This window comes from Ovis canadensis, chromosome 10, assembly GCF_042477335.2.
Source record: "Ovis canadensis isolate MfBH-ARS-UI-01 breed Bighorn chromosome 10, ARS-UI_OviCan_v2, whole genome shotgun sequence".
NCBI classification, from domain to species: Eukaryota; Metazoa; Chordata; class Mammalia; order Artiodactyla; family Bovidae; genus Ovis; species Ovis canadensis.
In genome coordinates this window covers 25,823,498-25,845,040 of record NC_091254.1, presented here as the reverse complement: position 1 = coordinate 25,845,040, position 21,543 = coordinate 25,823,498, and the positions used below count along the sequence as shown (strand labels likewise).

The following is a 21,543-nucleotide window of genomic DNA, read 5'->3' as shown; positions in this document are numbered from 1 at the left end:
TATGAGTAATTCACTGGGGTCGGTTTTGTGCTGTGACATGTAAAACCTAGTCCTTACGTTAGAGAGCTTCCAGCTGAACAGGGAACCAAAATATGTCACCAACCCTAATTCAGAGTAGCACACTGTATTTATTAATCATTCTTGGGAAGTTTTTTGAGTAAAAAAGAGAGCGGTTGTTATGTTAGACAGTTCCTCAGAAAGAAACTATATGCCAGAAAAGACTGGTTAGAATAGAGTTTTAAGACCAAGAGGGAAATTTTTTCTGAAGTTTTTATTTTGAAAATCAAGTACTCAGAAAAGTTTTACAAATAATTTTAAATGATCAGTTCAATGAATTGTCTAGATTCAACGATTGTTAATATCTTGTCATATTTGTTTTTTCTCTTTCTCTGATTCATACACATACAGTGGTTGTTGAACTATTTACAAGTTTGTTATTATCTTTTTTAGTTTTATATTTTGGATGCATTTCACAGCATATGGAATCAGTTCCTCAACTAAGGATCAAACCCAAGCCCCCTGCATTGGCAGCATGGAGTCTTAACCACTGGGCCACTAGGGAAATCCCTGGACTATTTAAAAGTTAGTTTCTGATCTTATAACACTACTCCTAAATATTTTATCACATCCTAAGAATAAGGGCATTCTCATACAAAATTATAACTCCATTATCACACTGAAAATTGAAAATGCTAGTCGCTCAGTTGTGTCCAACTCTGTGATTCCATGGACTGTAGCCCACGAGGCTCCTCTGTCCATGGGATTCTCCAGGCAAGAATGCAGGAGTGGGTAGCCATTCCATTCTCCAGGGGCTCTTTCCAATCTGGGTCTCCTACATTGCAGGCAGAGTCTTTATTCTCTGAGCCATCAGGGAAGCCCACAATACACACTAATTGTATATTAATAATATAATAATTGTATTATATGACCTAATAAAGTGAAGTCGCTCAGTCGTGTCCAGTTCTTTGCGACCCCATAGACTGTAGCCTACCAGGCTCCTCCATCCGTGGGATTTTCCAGGCAAGAATACTGGAGTGGGTTGCCACTTCCTTCTCCAGGGGATCTTCCCGACTCAGGTATTGAACCTGGGTTTCCCACGTTGTAGGCAGATGCTTTACCATCTGAGCCACTATTGCATATTAATAATATAATAATAATTGTATTATATGACCTAATAGCTATTACAAATTAAAATTTCTTCAATTATCCCTCCAAGTTTTTTTAGCTGTTTTTCTTTGTTTTGTCCAATCCAGGATATAACCAAGATTCACACATTACATTTGCCAGTATCTCTTTAGTTTTTAAATTATCCCCCAATTTTTCCCTCACATGACATGGACGTTTTAAAGAGTCCCACAGGGTTGTTTTGTAAAATAGTCTACATTCTAAATTTGTGTGGCTGTTTGCTCATGCTGTTGGTAACTTTCATTCATCCCCTAAATGTTCTATGGGCTTCCCTAGTGTCTCACCTGCAATGAGGGAGACCTGGGTTCAATCCCTGGGTTGGAAAGATTCCCTGGAGAAGGGAAAGTCTTCCCATTCCAGTATTCTGGCCTGGAGAATTTAATGTACTATAACGGCAACCCACTCCAGTAACATTGCCTGGAAAATCTCATGGATAGAGGAGCCTGGTGAGCTGCAGTCCACGGGGTTGCAAAGAGTCGGGCACGACTGAGCGACTAACACTTATTTACTTACTTAATGTAAAATTATGTCTCAGTTCAGTTCAGTTCAGTCGCTCAGTCGTGTCCGACTCTTTGCGACCCCATGAATTGCAGCCCGCCAGGCCTCTCTGTCCACCAACTCCTGGGGTTCACCCAAACTCATGTCCATCGAGTCGGTGATGCCATCCAGCCATCTCATCCTCTGTTGTCCCCTTCTCCTCCTGCCCCCAATCCCTCCCAGCATCAGAGTCTTTTCCAGTGAGTCAGCTCTTCGCATGAGGTGGCCAAAGTACTGGAGTTTCAGCTTTAGCATCATTCCTTCCAAAGAACACCCAGGACTGATCTTTAGAATGGATTGGTTGGACCTCCTTGCAGTCCAAGGGACTCTCAAGAGTCTTCTCCAACACCACAGTTCAAAAGCATCAATTCTTCGGCACTCAGCTTTCTTCAGAGTCAAACTCTCACATCCATACATATACCACTGGAAAAACTATAGCCTTGACTAGACAGACCTTTGCTGGCAAAGTAATATCACTGCTTTTGAATATGCTATCTAGGTTGGTCATAACTTTCCTTCCAAGGAGTAAGTGTCTTAATTTCATGGCTGCAATCACCATCTGCAGTGATTTTGGAGCCCCGAAAAATAAAATCTGACACTGTTTCCCCATCTATTTCCCATGAAGTGATGGGACCAGATGCCATGATCTTCATTTTCTGAATGTTGAGCTTCAAGCCAACTTTTTCACTCCTCTTTCACTTTCATCAAGAGGCTTTTTAGTTCCTCTTCCCTTTCTGCCATAAGGGTGGTGTCATCTGCATGTCTGAGGTTATTGATATTTTTCCCAGCAATCTTGATTCCAGCTTGTGCTTCTTCCAGCCCAGCGTTTCTCCTGATGTCCTCTGCATAGAAGTTAAATAAGCAGGGTGACAATATACAGCCTTGACGTACTCCTTTTCCTAAAGATGAGTTAAATTCAGATTAAACACGTTTGATAAGACTGCTTCATAGATGATATTGTGATAGTGTATCATATCAGGAAGTGCCTGGTGTTAGTGATGCAAAGTTTGGACGCTGGCAGACTCTGCCTAGTAATGGAAATGGAGCAAGGTCTCCATGCTTTCTTTAATAATGAGTATATCATCTGCAGGGTAATACTTTGTCATCATAAACATTTGATTTCTCATTGTGCAAGGCAGCTTCTGAAATGACCCCAGAGATCCCTGTTCCTGGCGTTTCACACACTTGTGTAACCTTCTCCCCTTGAAAGTGGGCCAGATTTACTGACTCTTTTTAACAGGTAAAATATGATGGAAGTGGCGGGATTGTCACTCCTGATACGAGGTTGTAGAAAGACTCGCTTCTGGCTGTTTCTGCCTCTCTCTTGGGTCACTTGTGCTGCTGGCAGCAAGATGCTGTCATTAGCAGCCCTGTGGAATGAGCCCCATTGTTTGGCAAAACCGAGTCCATTGGTCCAACAGTCCTCAACAGCCTGCCAGCTGGCACACGAGTGGGCTTGGAAGGGGACCGTGCACCCCTAGTTGTGTCCTGAAATGACTGTGGACAGTCTTAACTATGATTTCAGGAGAGCCCTACTCCAGGACGTGACCCTCAGACACCAAGTCAATCATGGTTTCTTGGTTTCAGCCACTAATAGGGTAATTTGTTACAACCCAAATATGTAACTGATACACCCCATGACCTTTAATCTCATTGTTTAACCTCAAGGAATGATTCTTGCTTTGCCTGAGACATCTGTTACATTTGGAGTTACAAAATGGTGATGTTCTCAGACTTTCATTCCTTCTAAATGTATTAGCTGGCATTCTTTTTTAATTAATTATTTATTTATTATTTGGCTCTGCTGGGTCTTTTTGCTGAGCAAAGGCAGTGGGAACGGGGCGGGGGACGGCAGGGCTACTCTTCCTTGCAGTGTGCAGGCTTCTCATTGCAGTGGCTTCTCGTTGCAGAGCACAGGTTTTAGGCTTGTGGGCTCAGTAGATGTGGTGCACGGGCTTAGTTGCCCTATGGCATGTGGGATCTTCTCGGACCAGGGATCAAACCTGTGTCCCCTGCACTGGCAGGTGGATTCTTATCCACTGTACCATCAGGGAAGTCCAGAAACAGATTTTTGTTTTCAGGCATGTTACATAACAGATAAACGTTTATTTAAGAAAATGTAAATATCAGTAACCTCAGATATGCAGATGACACCACCCTTATGGCAGAAAGTAAAGAGGAACTGAAAAGCCTCTTGGTGAAAGGGAAAGGGGAGAGTGAAACGGTTGGCTTAAAGCTCAACATTCAGAAAACTAAGATCATGGCATCTGGTCCCATCACTTCATGGGACATAGATGGGAAAACAGTGGAAACAGTGTCAGACTTTATTTTTCAGGGCTCCAAAATCACTGCAGATGATGATTCCAGCCATGAAATTAAAAGACGCTTACTCCTTGGAAGGAAAGTTATGACCAACCTAGATAGCATATTCAAAAGCAGAGGTATTACTTTGCCAACAAAGGTCCATCTAGTCAAGGCTATGGTTTTTCCAGTGGTCATGTATGGATGTGAGAGTTGGACTCTGAAGAAAGCTGAGCGCCAAATAATTGATGCTTTTGAACTGTGGTGTTGGAGAAGGCTCTTGAGAGTCTCTTGGACTGCAAGCAGATCCAACCAGTCCATTCTGAAGGAGATCAGCCCTGGGATTTCTTTGGAAGGAATGATGCTAAAGCTGAAACTCCAGTACTTTGGCCACCTCATGGGAAGAGTTGACTCATTGGAAAAGACTCTGATGTTGGGAGGGATTGGGGGCAGGAGGAGAAGGGGATGACAGAGGATGAGATGGCTGGATGGCATCACCGACTCGATGGACATGAGTTTGGGTGAACTCCAGGATATGGTGATGGACAGGGAGGCCTGGCATGCTGCGATTCATGGTGTCGCAAAGAGTCGGGCACGACTGAGCGACTGAATGAACACATCATGTGAAACAAGGCAAAATGAAGATCGTCTGCCTTAATGTTTTTCATTAGTCTGCCTTAATGTTTTCTCAAACCTTGCTGTTTATACCAGTCACTTGGGAAACTTTCCATAAGGCAGATGCTGATTCAGTAGGTTTGGGGCCTGTGATTCTGCATTTCCAACAAGCTCCCAGGTGATGACCAAGTATCATGATGGCCCACAGACACCACTTGGAGTAGCAAGGATCTGGGACATCTGTTAGTTAATAATGAATACTCTCAGTTGTTCTATACTTTATTTTTGGACAATGGGATTCAGTTAAATTCACAATCCTACATTATGCAGATAGACCTTTAGTCCCCCAAACTACAAAGGTAAACTTGACATTTTTAACTATAAGTAGAAAAAATATTAGGAATGGACCTTTAACCATGCCCTCCTCCAGGGGATCTTCCTGACCCAGGGATCAAACCAGTGTGTCCTGCATCTCTTGCTGGGCCTTTCAGCCAAAGATAAATCAGGGTTCTTGTAAAACAGTCTAAGGAGCCACAGTTCATTGCCTCGTATAATCAACACTTTTAAAATAGCAAGGAGTAACAAACTTTATTTAACAAGTACATTTTGGAACTTCCCTGCTGTTTCGGTGGCTAAGACTCCGCACTCCTAATGCAAGCCGCTGGGGTTTTGGAGAAGGCAATGGCACCCCCACTCCAGTACTCTTGCCTGGAAAATCCCGTGGATGGAGGAGCCTGACAGGCTGCAGTCCATGGTGTCCCTGAGGGTCGGACACGACTGAGCAACTTCACTTTCACTTTTCACTTTCATGCATTAGAGAAGGAAATGGCAACCCATGCCAGTGTTTTTGCCTGGAGAATCCCAGGGACGGGGGAGCCTGGTGGGCTGCCGTCTATGGGGTCGCACAGAGTTGGACATGACTGAAGCGACTTAGCAGCAGCAGCAGCACCAACAGGGAACTAGGGGGCTTCCTAGGTGGCTCAGTGGTAAAGACCCTGCCTGCCAATGTAGGAGACACTGGTTCAATTCCTGGGTGGGGAAGACCTCCCTGGAGGAGGAAATGGCAACCTACTCCAGTATTCTTGCCATGGACAGAGGAACCTGGCAGGCTGCATGCAGTCCATAGGGTTGCAAGGAGTCGGATACAACTGAGCAACTGTGCACCCACTCATATGAGGAACTGGATCCCACATCCTGCAACTAAGACCTGGCCCAGCCAAATAAATAAATAAACAAACAAAACTTAGAGATAGTTTGAAATTGAGTCAAGGGACCTAGGCTCACCAAACTACTACAAAGAAATTGTTTTTAAAATCATTTGTCTCTAGTGTTGGGGGGCAACAGTGATTAGGAAACATGCATTGGCAAGGGTGGAGCTTCTGGGGTGCTGGTAATCTATTTCCGGGCCTGAATGAAGGCTACATGGCTGTATTCATTTTGTAATAACTGTATTTATAATTGAGTTATTTTGGACAGTTGCATTCACCTGTGTAACTACCAGCCCAATCAAGAAGAGAACATTTCCACCACCCCTGAAAGTTTCTTTGTGTTCCTTTCCAATCAACAGAACAATCTGTTACCTACACCCACTCCCCCAACAGTGGCTGCCTCTTTCATGATTTTGATTCATCAGAACTTATTTTCATTGTTCTGGAACTTCACATAAATGGTCATAGAGCATATACTCCCTGTGTATCTAGTTTCTTCTGTTCAAAGTTTTTGATATTCAGTTTACAATTGCAGGTGTCAAAGATTGTTTCTTTTTACTTCTGAGTAGTATTGCACTGTATGAATATACCACAATTCATTTCTTTCATTCTATTGATGCATATTTGGATTATTCCCAGTTTTGACTATTATGGATAAAGCTTCTATGAAGATCTTTGGACAAGTCTTTTTTTTTTTTAATAACTTCATTTATTTATTTTTGTCTGTGCTGGGTCTTTGTGCTGAGCGTGCTTCTCTTGTTTCAGCAAGTGGAAGCCGCCCTGTAGTTGCAGTGCCCAGACTTCTCTTGATGCCGAGCATGGGCTCTCGGGCACTTGGACTTCAGCACTTGTGGCTCCTGGGCTCTAGAGCATAGGCTCAGTGGTTGTGCGCATGGGCTTAGTTGCTTTGCTGCAAGCTCAGGGATCGAACTCATGTCTCCCACATTGGTAGGTGGACTCTTTACCACTGAGGGGCCGGGGAACCCCTGCGCAAGTCTCTGTAGACGTGTTTTAATTTCTCTTGGGCAGATGCATAGGTGTGAAATTGTTGGGCGTTTAACATTCAAAGAAACTACCGAACAGGTTTTAAAACGGATATATCAATTTATAGTCATAGTATTAATATATGAGGGTTCCAATGGCTCCCTATTATCACCAACATTTAAATTGTTGACCTTTTTAAAAAAATTTGTAGTTGAAGGATAATTGCCCTACATACAATGTTTTTGTTGGATAGTATTGTTGATCCTTATTTTTAATATTATTGATCTTAAGTTTAGCCATTCTAGTGGCTAAACTAGTGCAATGTTTTCTCATTGTGACTTTAATTTGCGTTCATCTGATGATGGACAACACTGAAAGTTGAACAGCTTTTCATATGTTTATTGAGTATAATATGTATTACAGATAGTTTTTCCTAGTCTCTGACTTGCATTTTTATTTTGTTTTTCACTGCTTTTTGATGGGCAAAGCTGTAATCTTATTTTACTTATTGAGCACACAGAGTAGTCAAATTCAGAGACCTGAAGTATAATGGTAGTCACCAGGGATTTTAGGGAGGAAGACAGAGATATCATGAATGGGTACAAAGTTGCAGTTTTGCAAGATATAAACAGTTGGATGGTAGTGATGGTGGCAAAACAAGGTGAATATACTTAATGCCAAAGCAATGAAAAATTTAAAAATTGTTAAAATGGTAACCTTTATGTAAAGTATATTTTATAGAAATTAAAAATTGTTTTAAGTGTTTTTTTTCCCAGCTGGTGTTAGTGCAGGAGGGAAAGCAATCATTGTTACGAATAACTTAATTCTCTCTGGTGTACCTGAAAGACACCCAAGGAAGGTACAGAAGAGATATTGGGGTCCAGAGCCCCACTTAGTTTAATGTCTCTATCCTGGAGTATTTCCATTAGACCCTCATCAGTTAATTAGAAAAGAAAGACAGTTTGACTAAGAGTTAGTTGTTCTTTTGTGTGTTATTCACCAATTCATGTACTAACACTAGAGATTTCACTCACTAGGTTATGGTAACACACGGCAGGCAAACTAGCAGCAGGAGCAGACTGGCTTTTAAGTAAAAGTTCTCGAACTTTAACCCCTAACTTAACTTTAAAAAAATCTAAGCACTTGATTTTGAATATTTAAATGTTGATCTGTCACATATAAACAGTTCGTACAGCATAAACTACTATATTATTTCAAGGAATGTGTAGGCATGTATGAATACCATGTTTTGAGGATCTTGGGTTTTTGTACAATGCAAGGTATGTTTGTTTAAGTAGTTTAATCTAGAACTCTTTGGAACTTCTTAGTAAACACAATTATAGAATCTTCAACTGATTTTTGGAAAGGATGTGAAAGAAGAAATATGAGTAACCCTCTTATTGAGAAGTTAGGAAAATAATTTTGCTCCCTAGTTGATGAAGTGTTGATTAGGTGAGATGTCACTGTATCTGTGAATGTGCCTGATTTGCCCATCTAAGACCATCAGAAATGCTGTTCTCTAGGACCTCATCTTTGTCTAAGATATCCTAGTGAACCTACATATCATTTAGTACTGAAAATACTGTAATACTCTTCAGAACCTTTGAAAAGAAGTGTGAAGGAGCTGGAAGGCTTTGAGCAGACACGGAAAATGTATTTGCTCCACTCATGATGAAGGTTGGGAGCTGGAACGAGCATAACGGAGGGTTATGAGCATTCATCAAGTGCCTGAGGCTGGGAACGGATGACGAAGGATCAATACGCCCGGCCTTGAAGCATTCAAAGGCTTGCTTATGACCACCTGTTTCCTGCGAGCAAGGACTGTTGTTTCACGATAAGACTCCCTTTAGAGTTTTGCCAAAGTCACGTTATGTCTTGCTGCTAAGTTGCTTCAGTCGTGTCCGACTCTGTGTGACCCCATAGACGGCAGCCTACAGGCTCCCCTGTCCCTGGGATTCTCCGGGCAAGAACACTGGAGTGGGTTGACATTTCCTTCTCCAATGCATGAAAGTGAAAAGTGAAAGTGAAGTTGCTCAGTTGTGTCCAGCTCTTAGCGACCCCGCGGTCTGCGGCCTACCAGGCTCCTCCATCCATGGGATTTTCCAGGCAAGAGTACTGGAGTGGGGTGCCATTGCCTTCTCCGATGTTATGTCTTAGGTGGTAGGAACTGCATTTTATGCTTGAATGCTGTAATGTTTATCTGGAATGGCTACGTGCAAGTCTGCCTTATGCTCTGTTCCCTGAGAGTTATAAAACTGCGCAGCTGGATAATAAACTTTGTCAGTCCACTAGAGGCTGTCCCTGAATGTTCCTTTCGGAGCACGGTTTTCTGAGCCTTACCACTGGCGCCCAGCGTGGGGCTCGAAGCAGCAGACTGGTTTTGAACAAGGACCGCACTCCTGCAGAAGCGAGGTAAGCAGGATGGGACATCAGACAAGTAAGATTCCTTTTGTTCATCTCATGCATCATTTCTTGAAACAATACGGGGTTAATATACCTGAAGAACAGTTAACTAGCTGTTACCAGACGGTGGTTAAATATAATCCATGGTTCCCCGAGGAAGGAACCTTGGATTTACAAACTTGGACCAGAATAAAACACAATGTTCTAAAAGCCTATAGACAGGGGGTAAAAATTCCCCCCACAATGATGGGTAACCTGGTCTCTTTTACCAGGGACGGGGGAGGCTGGTGGGCTGCCGTCTCTGTCGGAGTGACTTAGCAGCAGCAGCATGGAACAACTAGAGGGCTTGGGAGGAGATTTAGAGGTTGAAACTGTTCGATCCCTGCATGAATATGAATTGGAAGAGAAGGATCTATCAGAGGTTTTAAATCAGAAAAATGTAATGCTACGGCAGATTATGGACAAACAGGAGTCACAAGCTGCCTCGATGCCGAAAGCAGCTAAATAAATCAACTTTACCAGAAGTCCCTGATCCGCTTTTACCTTGCTTTTCGCGAGCTCATATTAACAAGCCTTTAACCCCTGCCCCTCCTCCGGCCTTTCCACCTGCTGCGATGCTGTCCGTTGCTGCTACTGCTCCCCCGTCTCCTAGCATTCCTCCTCGGGACATGCCTCTTTGTGCATGGGCTTTTCCAGTCCAATTTAATAATCCTCAATCTGGACATAATCAGTGGCAATCACCTGATTTCAGTTTGCTCACACAATTCCTAAAAGGCATGTAGGTTGTATGGACCTTCCTCACCCTTAGGGGCTAAGTGGATCAGTGGCTTCATGCAGATTTTTTTTACAGTTGCTAAAATGGTTATGACTCCACAACAGCTACTACAGTGGCAAATGTGGGTCACAGATGACGCCAAATTAATCTTGCAAGAACAGCAAAGCAGGGGAAACCCTGCTGGACTAAATTTTGAAATTCTCACCGGCACTGGAGCTATGGCTAAAACTGCTGCGCAATTACAATTTGTGCCCCTGCCCATGTTGTACTGGATTAAGGAAGTAGCTATCAGAGCATGGGCTAAAATTGACAGTTCTACCTCTGATGGATCCTTTGTAAAAATATTGCAGGGACCAACTGAAGGAAATCAACCCTGGGATTTCTTTGGAAGGAATGATGCTAAAGCTGAAACTCCAGTACTTTGGCCACCTCTTGCGAAGAGTTGACTCATTGGAAAAGACTCTGATGCTGGGAGGGATTGGGGGCAGGAGGAGAAGGGGACGACCCAGGATGAGATGGCTGGATGGCATCACTGACTCGATGGACGTGAGTCTGAGTGAACTCCGGGAGTTGGTGATGGACAGGGAGGCCTGGCGTGCTGCGATTCATGGGGTCGCAAAGAGTCGGACACGACTGAGTGGCTGAACTGAACTCAACTGAAGAATATGCTCTGTTTATTGGTAAATTGAAGGAGGCCATTGATCGCAGTCTTAAGGATGCATCTCTGCGAGAAATCATTTTGAAACAATTTGCTTTTGATAATGCTAATGAAGATTGTCAGGCCATTATCAGACCCATTAGGGAGCAAGGAAGAGTTATGGAATATTTGAAAGCTTGCAGGAATGTGGGGACAATTCAACATAAAGCTAAAATAGCCGCTCTAGAAACCTTAAATGTTTCCCCAAAATCCAAAGCTAAATGTTTTAATTGCGGCAAGCCAAGACACCTGCAGAGGCAGTGTCGCCTGCCTCAACAAACAGGTTTTTCTCCTGACAAAGGAGGGGCTATTAAAACTAAGCCCCACCCCCACCCCCCACCCCCGCCGCGCAGGCTCTGCCCAAGGTGTAAAAAGGGGAATCATTGGCTGAATGAATGCCGCTCTAAATTCGATAAACAAGGCAATGCCTTACCCATCCAGACACCTCCTTCGGGAAACTAGGACAGGGGTTTTCCTCTAGCCCCGTTAACAAGGAGGACAACCAAATATTACTGAATTAACAGCGGCTACCAGACATAGCGCATGTGTAAACATCCCTGCTCCCCGAGATATGGAATTATTAATGGTAAATAATCCTATGAAAATCTTAACTGGACATTTTGGCCCTATACCAAAAAATACTGTGGCCTCCTGTTGGGAAGAAGCAGCAACACCATGCGCAGGATAATTGTACATACCGGAATCATTGATGAAGATTACATGGGTGAAATTGCAGTGATGTTACATGTGACTCGCAACTTGTATTTACAAAAGGGTGACAGATTTGCTCAGCTATTGCTATTACCCTACGTGCCCCCCACTTAATAGAAAGGAAGATACCAGAACAGGTGGCTTTGGGAATACTCACGTTACTGCAGCCCTTTCAACTGTTATAAAAGAAATTAATAGGCCCATGTTAAAATTAAAAGTCAGAGGAAGAACTTTTGAAGGAATGTTAGACACTGGGGCGGATATCTCCATCATAAGAACAGAGGAATGGCCTTGGGACTGGCCTGCGGTTTTAGCCTCACACCAGTTGGTGGGAGTAAGAACTGCAGATGCAGCCCAAACTTATGTTAGCTCATCTTACTTACAAGCCCTGGGCCCTGATCAATTAGTTGCTTACATTAAACCGTACATTGCCCCATTACCATTAAATTTGTAGGGAAGAGACTTTCTACAACAAGCTCAAGCGACTATACAATTGAATGAAACATTTTCTTAGGGGTCACTGAGATAAGGCGACTGAAGTTAGAATGGAAGTCTAATAAACCTATCTGGACAGCTCAGTGGCCCCTATCAGAAGAGAAACTGTCCGCTTTGCATACTTTGGTGGCTGAACTACTACAACAAAATAGAATAGAAACTACTCAATCACTGTGAAATTCACCAGTTTTTGTCATTAAAACGAAATCAGGTAAATGGAGAATGCTAACAGATTTAAGGAATATCAACACTATAATGATTCCTATGGGAGCATTACAGCCAGGACTCCCGAGCCCTGCTATGGTTCCTAAGGACTGGGCTGTTATGATTATTGACTTAAAAGATTGTTTTTTCACTATACCCTTCCATCCAGATGACAGGCAACGCTTTGCCTTCTCAATACCTTCTATTAATAATCAATCTCCCTTTCAACAGTATCAATGGAAGGTCCTACCCCAAGGTGTGATGAACTCCTCCACGGTCTGTCAATTCGTTGCTGATAAAATTTTGCGACCCATCAGACAGCAATGTCCTGAAGCACATGTCATTCATTCCACGGATGACATTTCATTGGCTTCTCCCTCAACTCCCTTGAGTTTATTAGGTAATGAGGTCATAACAAATTTAACTAATCATGGGCTGCTAATAGCAGAAGATAAATTGCAACACCACTCCCCTTTTAAATATCTTAGATACCTTATGGGTCGCTCCGCTGTAAAGCCACAGAAACTCTATCAGACGGGGTAATGTACAAACACTTAATGATTTCCAGAAACTTCTTGGGGATATTAATTGGCTACAACCTACTTTGGGGATTCCCACATATGCTTTACAAAATTTATTCAAATAATTAGAAGTTTCCTCTGATTTGAATAGTCCCCGACAACTTACTCCTGAGGCTGAGAAAGAATTACAGTTGGTAGAACAGAGAATTCAACAAGCATTTGTTTACCATATTAATTACAATTCCCCTTTTCAGATATATGTCTTTGGTACTAAGATATCACCTACTGCCATTTTAGTGCAGGATAATCACCCCATTGAATGGGTATATCTCCATTCCAAACAGACTAAACGCATTGTTTCCTATATAGACTTGATAGGGAAAATCATTTTTCTTGCACGCTCTTGTTTACGTGCTATAACTGGATATGATCCTACTAAGATTTACCTACCTTTGGCAAAAACAGAAATTGATAATGCTCTCCAGGTCTCCACTACCATTCAGATAGCCCTTGCCAACTATTCGGGGGAATTGTTGGCCAACCCACCTAAAGGAAAATTGTGGAATTTCTTGCAAAATACTTCCTTTATTATCAATAATATTATTTCTGAACATCCTCTCACGAATGCACCTATTTCATAGATGGAAATAAGGCAGGATGGGCAGCCATAATAGGTCCCAACCTGCAGAAAAAAAAAAAATTAAAAGTCCCTATCAATCCATTCAAAAAACAGAATTATTCGCTTTATATTGTTTACTTACTCTAATAAAAACCCCATTGAATGTTTTAACTGATTCTCGCTATGTAGCACATCTTTTTCCATCCTTCGTAACACTCATTTTATATCCAATGAAAGTGATCTTATACATTTGTTCTTATTAATTCAGCAAGAAATAAGAGCTAGACTCCATCCCTTCTTCATTACTCACATTCATGCTCATTCCCATTTACCAGGACCCCTCAATGATTTGGCAGATCGCCTCATTGCCCCTATATTTTCTTCCCCCGAACAGGAACATCAGCTCTTCCATGCCAACACTAATAGATTACACGTTCAGTATAAGATACCGTTACAAATGGCTAGAAAAATTGTTCAGGACTGTACTACATGTACCCCCTTTCATTTACCCACTAGTCCCCAAGGGACTAATCCTAGAGGCTTACAAGCAAATGAATTATGGCAAGCTGATTTTACACATTACAAACTGCCCCCTTTAAATTGTTATTTGTAGTCATAGATACCTTTTCTGGCTTCATCTGGGCAGTTCCTTCCACCACTGAGACCGCTAAAGCTGCCATCACAGCTCTTCTGCAGTGTTTTTCAGTGATGGGGATCCCTGCCTCCATTAAAATGGACAATGGTCTTGCTTTTACAGCCAATGCTTTTCGTGATTTCATGCATCAACGGGGTATTTGCCATCTTACTGGCATCCCGTACAACCCTCAAGGCCAAGCCATCATTGAACGGGCCCACTGTACACTCAAGCTCGTTCTTCATAAACAAAACAGGGGGAATAAACTAAGGGACTCCTATGGACCTAAAGCCATCTTACCTATAGCCCTTCTAACAATCAATTATTTTAATTTGCCTCTACACAGTGAGGAAACACGAGCAGAGTGACATTTTTCTGATTCACCCTCGCATATGCCTGAACAAACTGCCATTTGGGTTAAATGCCTTGATCAATGGCTGCCAGGGACACTTAAGTTCCTAGGCAAGGGATATTGTCTTGTCATTTTAGATGATGGAACCGTGCAGTGGGTCCCACTCAGAAAAGTCAGAAGACGGAAAGGCCTTGCTCCACACCCCCCGACCGGTAACAGCAATAAAACAGAAACTGCAACAGATGACATTGAACGACAGCAAGAAAATGAAACGTCCCCGGCATAATGCGCCTTTTCCAACCTGGGCGCAAATGAAAAATCTGTCAAGACGAGCTGGGGATACTCTATTGATGACCAACAGTGAGGTAACACCGGAAAAACTGTTGCTGGCTATGATGGCCATTTTAACCTGCGCTTCTAGGGTAAGTGGTAATTACACCTATTGGGCTTATATCTCCAACCCACCTCTCTTACAAGTGGTCGATTGGACAGAATCATCTCCTGTGGTTTTCACAAATGATAGCTTACATTTTCCTGCCCACTGGTCAGATCTAGGACCACGAGTAAAAGAAGAAGGAAAAACAGTTAATTTAACACATACATCCAGTGCTCCCCATCTGTTTTGGTGCCCTCCCTTTGTGTCTCCATCTGTATCCACAATGGTGGGCTTACTCTTTCTCAAATGGCTCTTTCCGTCTTGGAATGTTTGCTACCATGACCTTTGTTCTCAACTGGACAGAGACTACCTACCGTGGACAAATAGCCAACTTCACTCACTATCTATTTAGGCCTTCTGAGCCTCCTTGTGACAACGTATTTTGGAAGAAAAAATTGTCTGTGCCGGGAATGGACTGGTCCAACTGTAGAGGAAGGTTTGGAAAAGTCTCTGTTCATGCCAACATGACTTTTGTAGACTGGGGGCCTCATGGACTCTTTGTGAATTGCTCAGAATCTCAAGAAAATAATAACACATGCCAATGGTATAATGTTTCAGCATCACATTTTAACAGAACACAAACAGGACTCTGGCATCGACGTGATGAACTTTTGAACTGGTACAATGGAGGTCTTTCACTTCCCAGACCCCAGATAATCAGTCCTGTCCTAGGGCCTGAACACTGGCATCTTTGGAAAATTCCTGCTTGCTTGTCCCGGTTTAGTGTCTCATATGCTTATGCACATGTTTCCATCCCACAAAATTATACTATTGAGTATAATTATACTGGTTATGTTCATGCTTGTGTAAATGCGCCCTATCTTTTTGCTATTGGACAATTTAGGAGTAATGGCTCAATTCTGTCCTGTACTGAATGTCGTTTGTATACTTGTTTAAATCATAGTGTGCCAATTAATGTTACTAAAGACAGTGTTTTTTTCAGTCCGGCAAAGGACTGACTTGTGGGTTCCAGTCCAGATCTCTGAACCCTGGTCAGGTTCCACGTTGTTGTCTTTTGTTCTGAGAGAATCCCTAAAAAGAAGCAAACGCTTTCTGGGCTGGATCATAGCTGCTATAGTGGGTATTATTTCAGTTGTAACCGTTGGTATAGTTTCTGGAATGGCATTGTACAATTCTATTCAGACTCATGATTTGCCTGGAAAAAAGGACTCTCATGATCTCTGGGCCCGGCAAGCTCAGATAGATCAGCAAATTCAAACACGCTTAGATGACTTACAAGCCGCCCTTATGTATGCGGGGGATGATCTGCATGCTTTACAGGTACAATTGAATTGCGGTGTCACTGGAATTTCACTACTTTCTGTTTGACCAATATGCCCTACAATGCCACTGAATATCCTTGGGAACAAATAAAGTTACATCTTTTAGGTTCAAAATCAAACATTAGTCTAGATATAGAAAAATCGAAGCAACAAATCACATCTACCTTCAGCAGCATTCCCCCTGTGTGAACACTGACTTCTATAATGCACTATCCACTAGTACCTCCTTTCTAAATCCAAAAAATTGGGTACCCCATACGATGGCTACTTATGCGCTGATCTGTTTATTGTTTGTTATTGTTCTTGTAGGATTCCGAACGTTATGTGCCCGAGTCACCTCCGCCCAAAAAACAGGAGTAACTGTGGCTGCAGCAGTCCTTGCTCTTAAGGAAAAAGGGAGGAGATAAGGAGGAGCTGGAAGGCTTTGAGCAGACATGGAAAATGTATTTGCTCCACTTATGACGAAGGTTGGGAGCTGGAACGAGCATAACGGAGGGTTATGAGCGTGCATCGAGTGCCTGAGGCTGGAAACGGATGACGAAGGGTCAGTACGCCCGGCCTTGAAGCGTTCAAAGGCTTCCTTATGACCACCTGTTTCCTGGGAGCAAGGACTGTTGTTTCACGATAAGACTCCCTTTAGTGTTTTGCCAAAGTCATGTTATGTCTTAGGTGGTGGGAACTGTATTTTATGCTTGAATGCTTTAATGTTTATCTGGAATGGCTTACGTGCAAGTCTGCCTTATGCTCTATTCCCTGAGAATTATAAAACTGCGCAGCTGGATAATCAACTTTGTCAGTCCACTAGAGGCTGTCCCTGAATGTTCCTTTCAGAGCGCGGTTCTCCGAGCCTTACAAGAAGCAACAGTAAACACAAAGTTTTCTTTGTAGAAATTGCTCATGGTTTCGAATAAGTGGATGCCTCATTTTTCATAAATTCTAAATGAAAAGCCAACAGTTACTCAATATTTGCATTTCAGTCACAGTGTAAACAATTATTAATCTAATCAACAAGTATTTATTGAAGCATCCTATGTCCTATGAAATTTAGATCATTCCATTCTCCCAGAATCCTATGAAATACTATTATGCCCAATTTCCAGACAGGGAAAAGTTCTGACAAAAAATTTACACAACTGGTGAATATTAAAACGGGACTTCCACTCTAGACTTCAAACCCACAGCTCTAAACCATCAAATCTGGAATAAACGCTTGCTGATTCTGTTAAAGCAGTAGACCCCCAGAAGCCTCGCGATATTACTGGAACTACTGATCCCAACATGCACAGCGGCTCCTGTGAGGCAGCCTAAGCCGCAGAGTCCGCGGGGTCCCGGCATGCCTCGAGGCGCGAAAGGCAACCTGGGAGCTGTAGTTCTCCTAGGCACCTACCGGTATTGCCAGCGCGGCGGTGGCGGACCGCTTGGTTCCAGTTTGTAGGTCCTGTGAGGGCGAGCTGAGGCGGAGAAAGGGCGTGGAACTGGAACCGGGTGAGTCAGGCACTGTCTACGCGATAAAGGGAGGCGGCACCGCGGAGCGGGGCTGACTTAAGTCAGCGCGGCAGTCTTTTCAGGGACACAGCGGTCTCGGCGTCAGCGAAAAGAGAGCGAGGAGGCGCCAGAGCCCGGTTCTCGTCCTTCTCTCCCCGCCGCCCTCTTCACCATGCAGTCCCGGGAAGAAGCTCCGCGCTCTCGCCGCCTCGCCAGCCCCCGCGGCGGGAGGCGTCCCAAGAGGATTTCCAAGCCCTCAGTTTCGGCTTTTTTCACGGGCCCGGAGGAGCTGAAGGACACGGGCCATTCTGCAGCCCTGCTGGCCCAGCTCAAGTCTTTCTACGACGCGCGGCTGCTCTGTGATGTGACCATCGAGGTGGTCACCCCCGGCAGCGGGCCTGGCACGGGCCGCCTTTTTTCCTGCAACCGTAACGTGCTGGCGGCCGCGTGTCCCTACTTCAAGAGCATGTTCACCGGCGGCATGTACGAGAGCCATCAGACGAACGTGACCATGCACGACGTGGACGCCGAGTCCTTCGAGGTGCTGGTCGATTACTGCTACACCGGTCGCGTGTCATTAAGTGAGGCCAACGTGCAGCGCCTGTACGCGGCCTCCGACATGCTGCAGCTGGAGTACGTGCGGGAAGCCTGTGCCTCCTTCCTAGCCCGCCGCCTTGACCTGGCCAACTGCACGGCCATCCTCAAGTTCGCCGACGCCTTCGACCATCACAAGCTGCGATCACAGGCCCAGTCCTTTATAGCCCACAACTTCAAGCAGCTCAGCCGCATGGGTTCGATTCGGGAAGAGTCGCTGGCAGATCTGACCCTGGCCCAGCTGCTAGCTGTCCTGCGCCTGGACAGTCTAGACATCGAGAGTGAGCGGACCGTGTGTCACGTGGCGGTGCAGTGGTTGGAGGCGGCTCCCAAGGAGCGGGGTCCCAGCGCTGCAGAAGTCTTCAAGTGTGTCCGCTGGACCCACTTCACTGACGAAGATCGGGGCTACCTGGAAGAGCTGCTGACCAAGCCCATTGTAAAGAAGTACTGTCTGGACCTTGTTGAAGGGGCCCTGCAGATGCGATATGGTGACATGTTGTGCAAGTCCCTGGTGCCCAAGCCAGAGAGCAGCAGCAGTAGCTCTGTTGTGTCCATAGCAGAAAATCCACCCCAGAGGCTGGGTATGTGTGCCAAGGAGATGGTCATCTTCTTTGGCCATCCCAGAGATCCCTTTCTGTGCTATGACCCATACTCGGGGGACATTTACACAATGCCATCACCTTTGACCAGTTTGGCTCACACTAAGACTGTCACCTCTTCAGCTGTCTGTGTCTCTCCAGACCATGACATCTATCTAGCTGCCCAGCCCAGGAAGGATCTCTGGGTGTATAAACCAGCCCAGAATTGTTGGCAGCAACTTGCTGACCGCCTGCTCTGCCGGGAGGGCATGGACGTGGCATACCTCAGTGGCTACATCTACATCCTGGGTGGGCGTGACCCCATTACTGGAGTGAAGTTAAAGGAAGTGGAGTGCTACAGTGTTCAGAGGAACCAGTGGGCCTTAGTGGCTCCTGTACCACATTCCTTCTATTCCTTTGAACTCATAGTGGTTCAGAACTATCTTTATGCTGTGAATAGTAAGCGCATGCTCTGCTATGATCCTAGCCATAATATGTGGCTGAACTGTGCTTCTCTTAAACGGAGTGACTTTCAGGAAGCCTGTGTCTTCAATGATGAGATCTACTGCATCTGTGACATCCCAGTCATGAAGGTGTATAACCCAGCCCGGGGAGAATGGAGGCGTATTAGCAATATTCCCCTGGACTCGGAGACCCACAACTACCAGATTGTCAATCATGGCCAAAAGTTGCTCCTCATCACTTCTACAACCCCTCAGTGGAAAAAAAACCGGGTAACTGTGTATGAATATGATACAAGGGAAGACCAGTGGATTAATATAGGGACCATGTTAGGTCTTCTGCAGTTTGACTCTGGCTTTATTTGTCTCTGTGCTCGGGTTTATCCTTCCTGCCTTGAACCTGGTCAGAGTTTCATCACTGAGGAAGATGATGCACGGAGTGAGTCTAGTACTGAATGGGACTTAGATGGGTTCAGTGAACTGGACTCTGAGTCAGGAAGTTCAAGTTCTTTTTCTGATGATGAAGTCTGGGTACAGGTAGCCCCTCAGCGAAATGCACAGGATCAGCAGGGTTCTTTGTAAATATTTTGAAATACTAAGATGTTTCTATTGCTATGAATATATCTTAAAAAGATGTCCTTTCCTTTTTCTGGGGAAAAAAGAAAACTTTGATTAGGATTGCATATTTGGTTTAGAAAGGGTAATGTTTGAATTGCTAATGTAATGTTATAAAATGTAAACAGTCCATGAAATCAGCTATATAATTTACTGTGCTGAAAGTTGAGATTAAAATATGCCTCCCCCCCAAAAAAATGAACCATGTAATTGATTAGAATGCTTGCTGGTTTTTTTTCTGTGTTCAAGAATTTGTTGCACTAGTGAATTGTTTTCATTAATTACACGGTTTATATTTTGATTATCTAATTTAGTCTTCTGTTCATTTTTAAATTCTGTTTAGTGTTGTGGGGGGAAAGTTAGCTTTTTCATTTTTGTGTAGAAAATTGGACTAGAAATTGTTGGCAGGGTTTTGAAGATTTCTATCTTCCTTCTGAATAATGAAAGTAGTAGATTTCTCAAATTCTCACATAGTCAGTTTTTAGTATTCTTTATAGTTTGTTAAAATTTGGTTTGGTTCTCTTCTGCAAAGAAAAACAATTGGACATATAATTAAGGTTATCAAAGAGTGATTTCATTTTGATAATGGACAGAATGGTCTTAAGCACTCACAAAAAGTAAGAAAAAAAAATCAGGATTCCACTGTCTTACAAAAAATTTTTATTTTTGGAATATAAAGTGTGTACTTGCTAAATGTGACCATTTTTCTGTCTTAAAAAGCATCTATTCTAGTAGTAACACTATTTAGACCTTTCTAAACCAAAAACAATAGATAACTTGCCATATTTCTTCATTTATACCTGACACATGTTTCACTGAATCAAAGGAACAATTGTTTTTTTCACTGGACGTGTGATTGGGTAATGTAAAGTTTTAATCCATTGGTCATGCCTTGTCTTAAAAAGTTTATATGCTTTCCTACAACATTTTGGCTGTATAGTTTTGGTGTTTGTCTTAGAGAATTCTTTGGCAGGAAGTGATTTTTGTGAGGTGATACGGCTTTGAAGATATGTATAAGCTAAAAACAGTATTTTATTGAGATCAGTAGTAGTTATTGTGTCTATCAACTCTAAAATCAAGTGCCAGAAGAGAAATTTAAAATTTTAAGCTGTGTATAAAATTGTTTTATGTAGCATTAAAATTTTCTGTCAGTTTTGTAAGTCACTGTAAATGATTATCAGCTTGAAGGTATTTTTATATTAAAAGTTGACAAATAACCTAAGTGGATGATGACATTTGGGGCCAAAAGTGAGAGTATGTTTCCTCTAAAATACTTCCCTAAGCAGCGGTGTACCTAGTTGTTTTACTCATTTGTATCTCTCCTGTATTTCTCTGTGAACCATGCTCCAGTTTGATTTTTGTTTTTTTCATTTTATATCACCATAATAAGGGAAGATCTAGAAACAGAGACTTAAGTTGCACAAATTTGATACTGTTAAATACCGGAACATATAGGTGCTTACTTTTTGAGGGTCTGTTAATACATATGGTTGTCACAAAACATATACATGATAAATAGTGTGTATGTACAAATGCTTATGGTCTAGAAATTTTTTTTATACTCACTTAGTTTATCTTCTTCAGTCGTTGTTCAATAACATACTAATTCCTCTTCTATATTTATTCCCTAGTGACCAAATGCTGACATTTCTTTTCACCCAGGCAGAGTACTGAGGAGGATATTCTGGAGAACAGAATTTTGAAACTAAGAAAAGGGAGAGAGAGAGAAAATGGTTTAAAAAAGCCAGACACACAAATAATGTTTTCTTGGCCATTTCAATGGGCCGCTGGAAGAATCTACAGGAGGTTCCTGTCTAACATTATTTAGTGAAATAAGATTCTTACTCTAG

General features: G+C 43.1%; 1 protein-coding gene across 1 annotated transcript; it reads left to right on the top strand.

The window, feature by feature from the left end:
• Positions 1-16,354: 16,354 nt before the first annotated feature.
• Positions 16,355-20,910, top strand: LOC138446443 (kelch repeat and BTB domain-containing protein 7). The gene has a single exon (XM_069601222.1). It carries the CDS (start codon positions 17,618-17,620, stop codon positions 19,658-19,660), a length of 2,043 nt encoding a protein of 680 aa, XP_069457323.1. The 5' UTR covers positions 16,355-17,617; the 3' UTR covers positions 19,661-20,910.
• Positions 20,911-21,543: the final 633 nt, after the last annotated feature.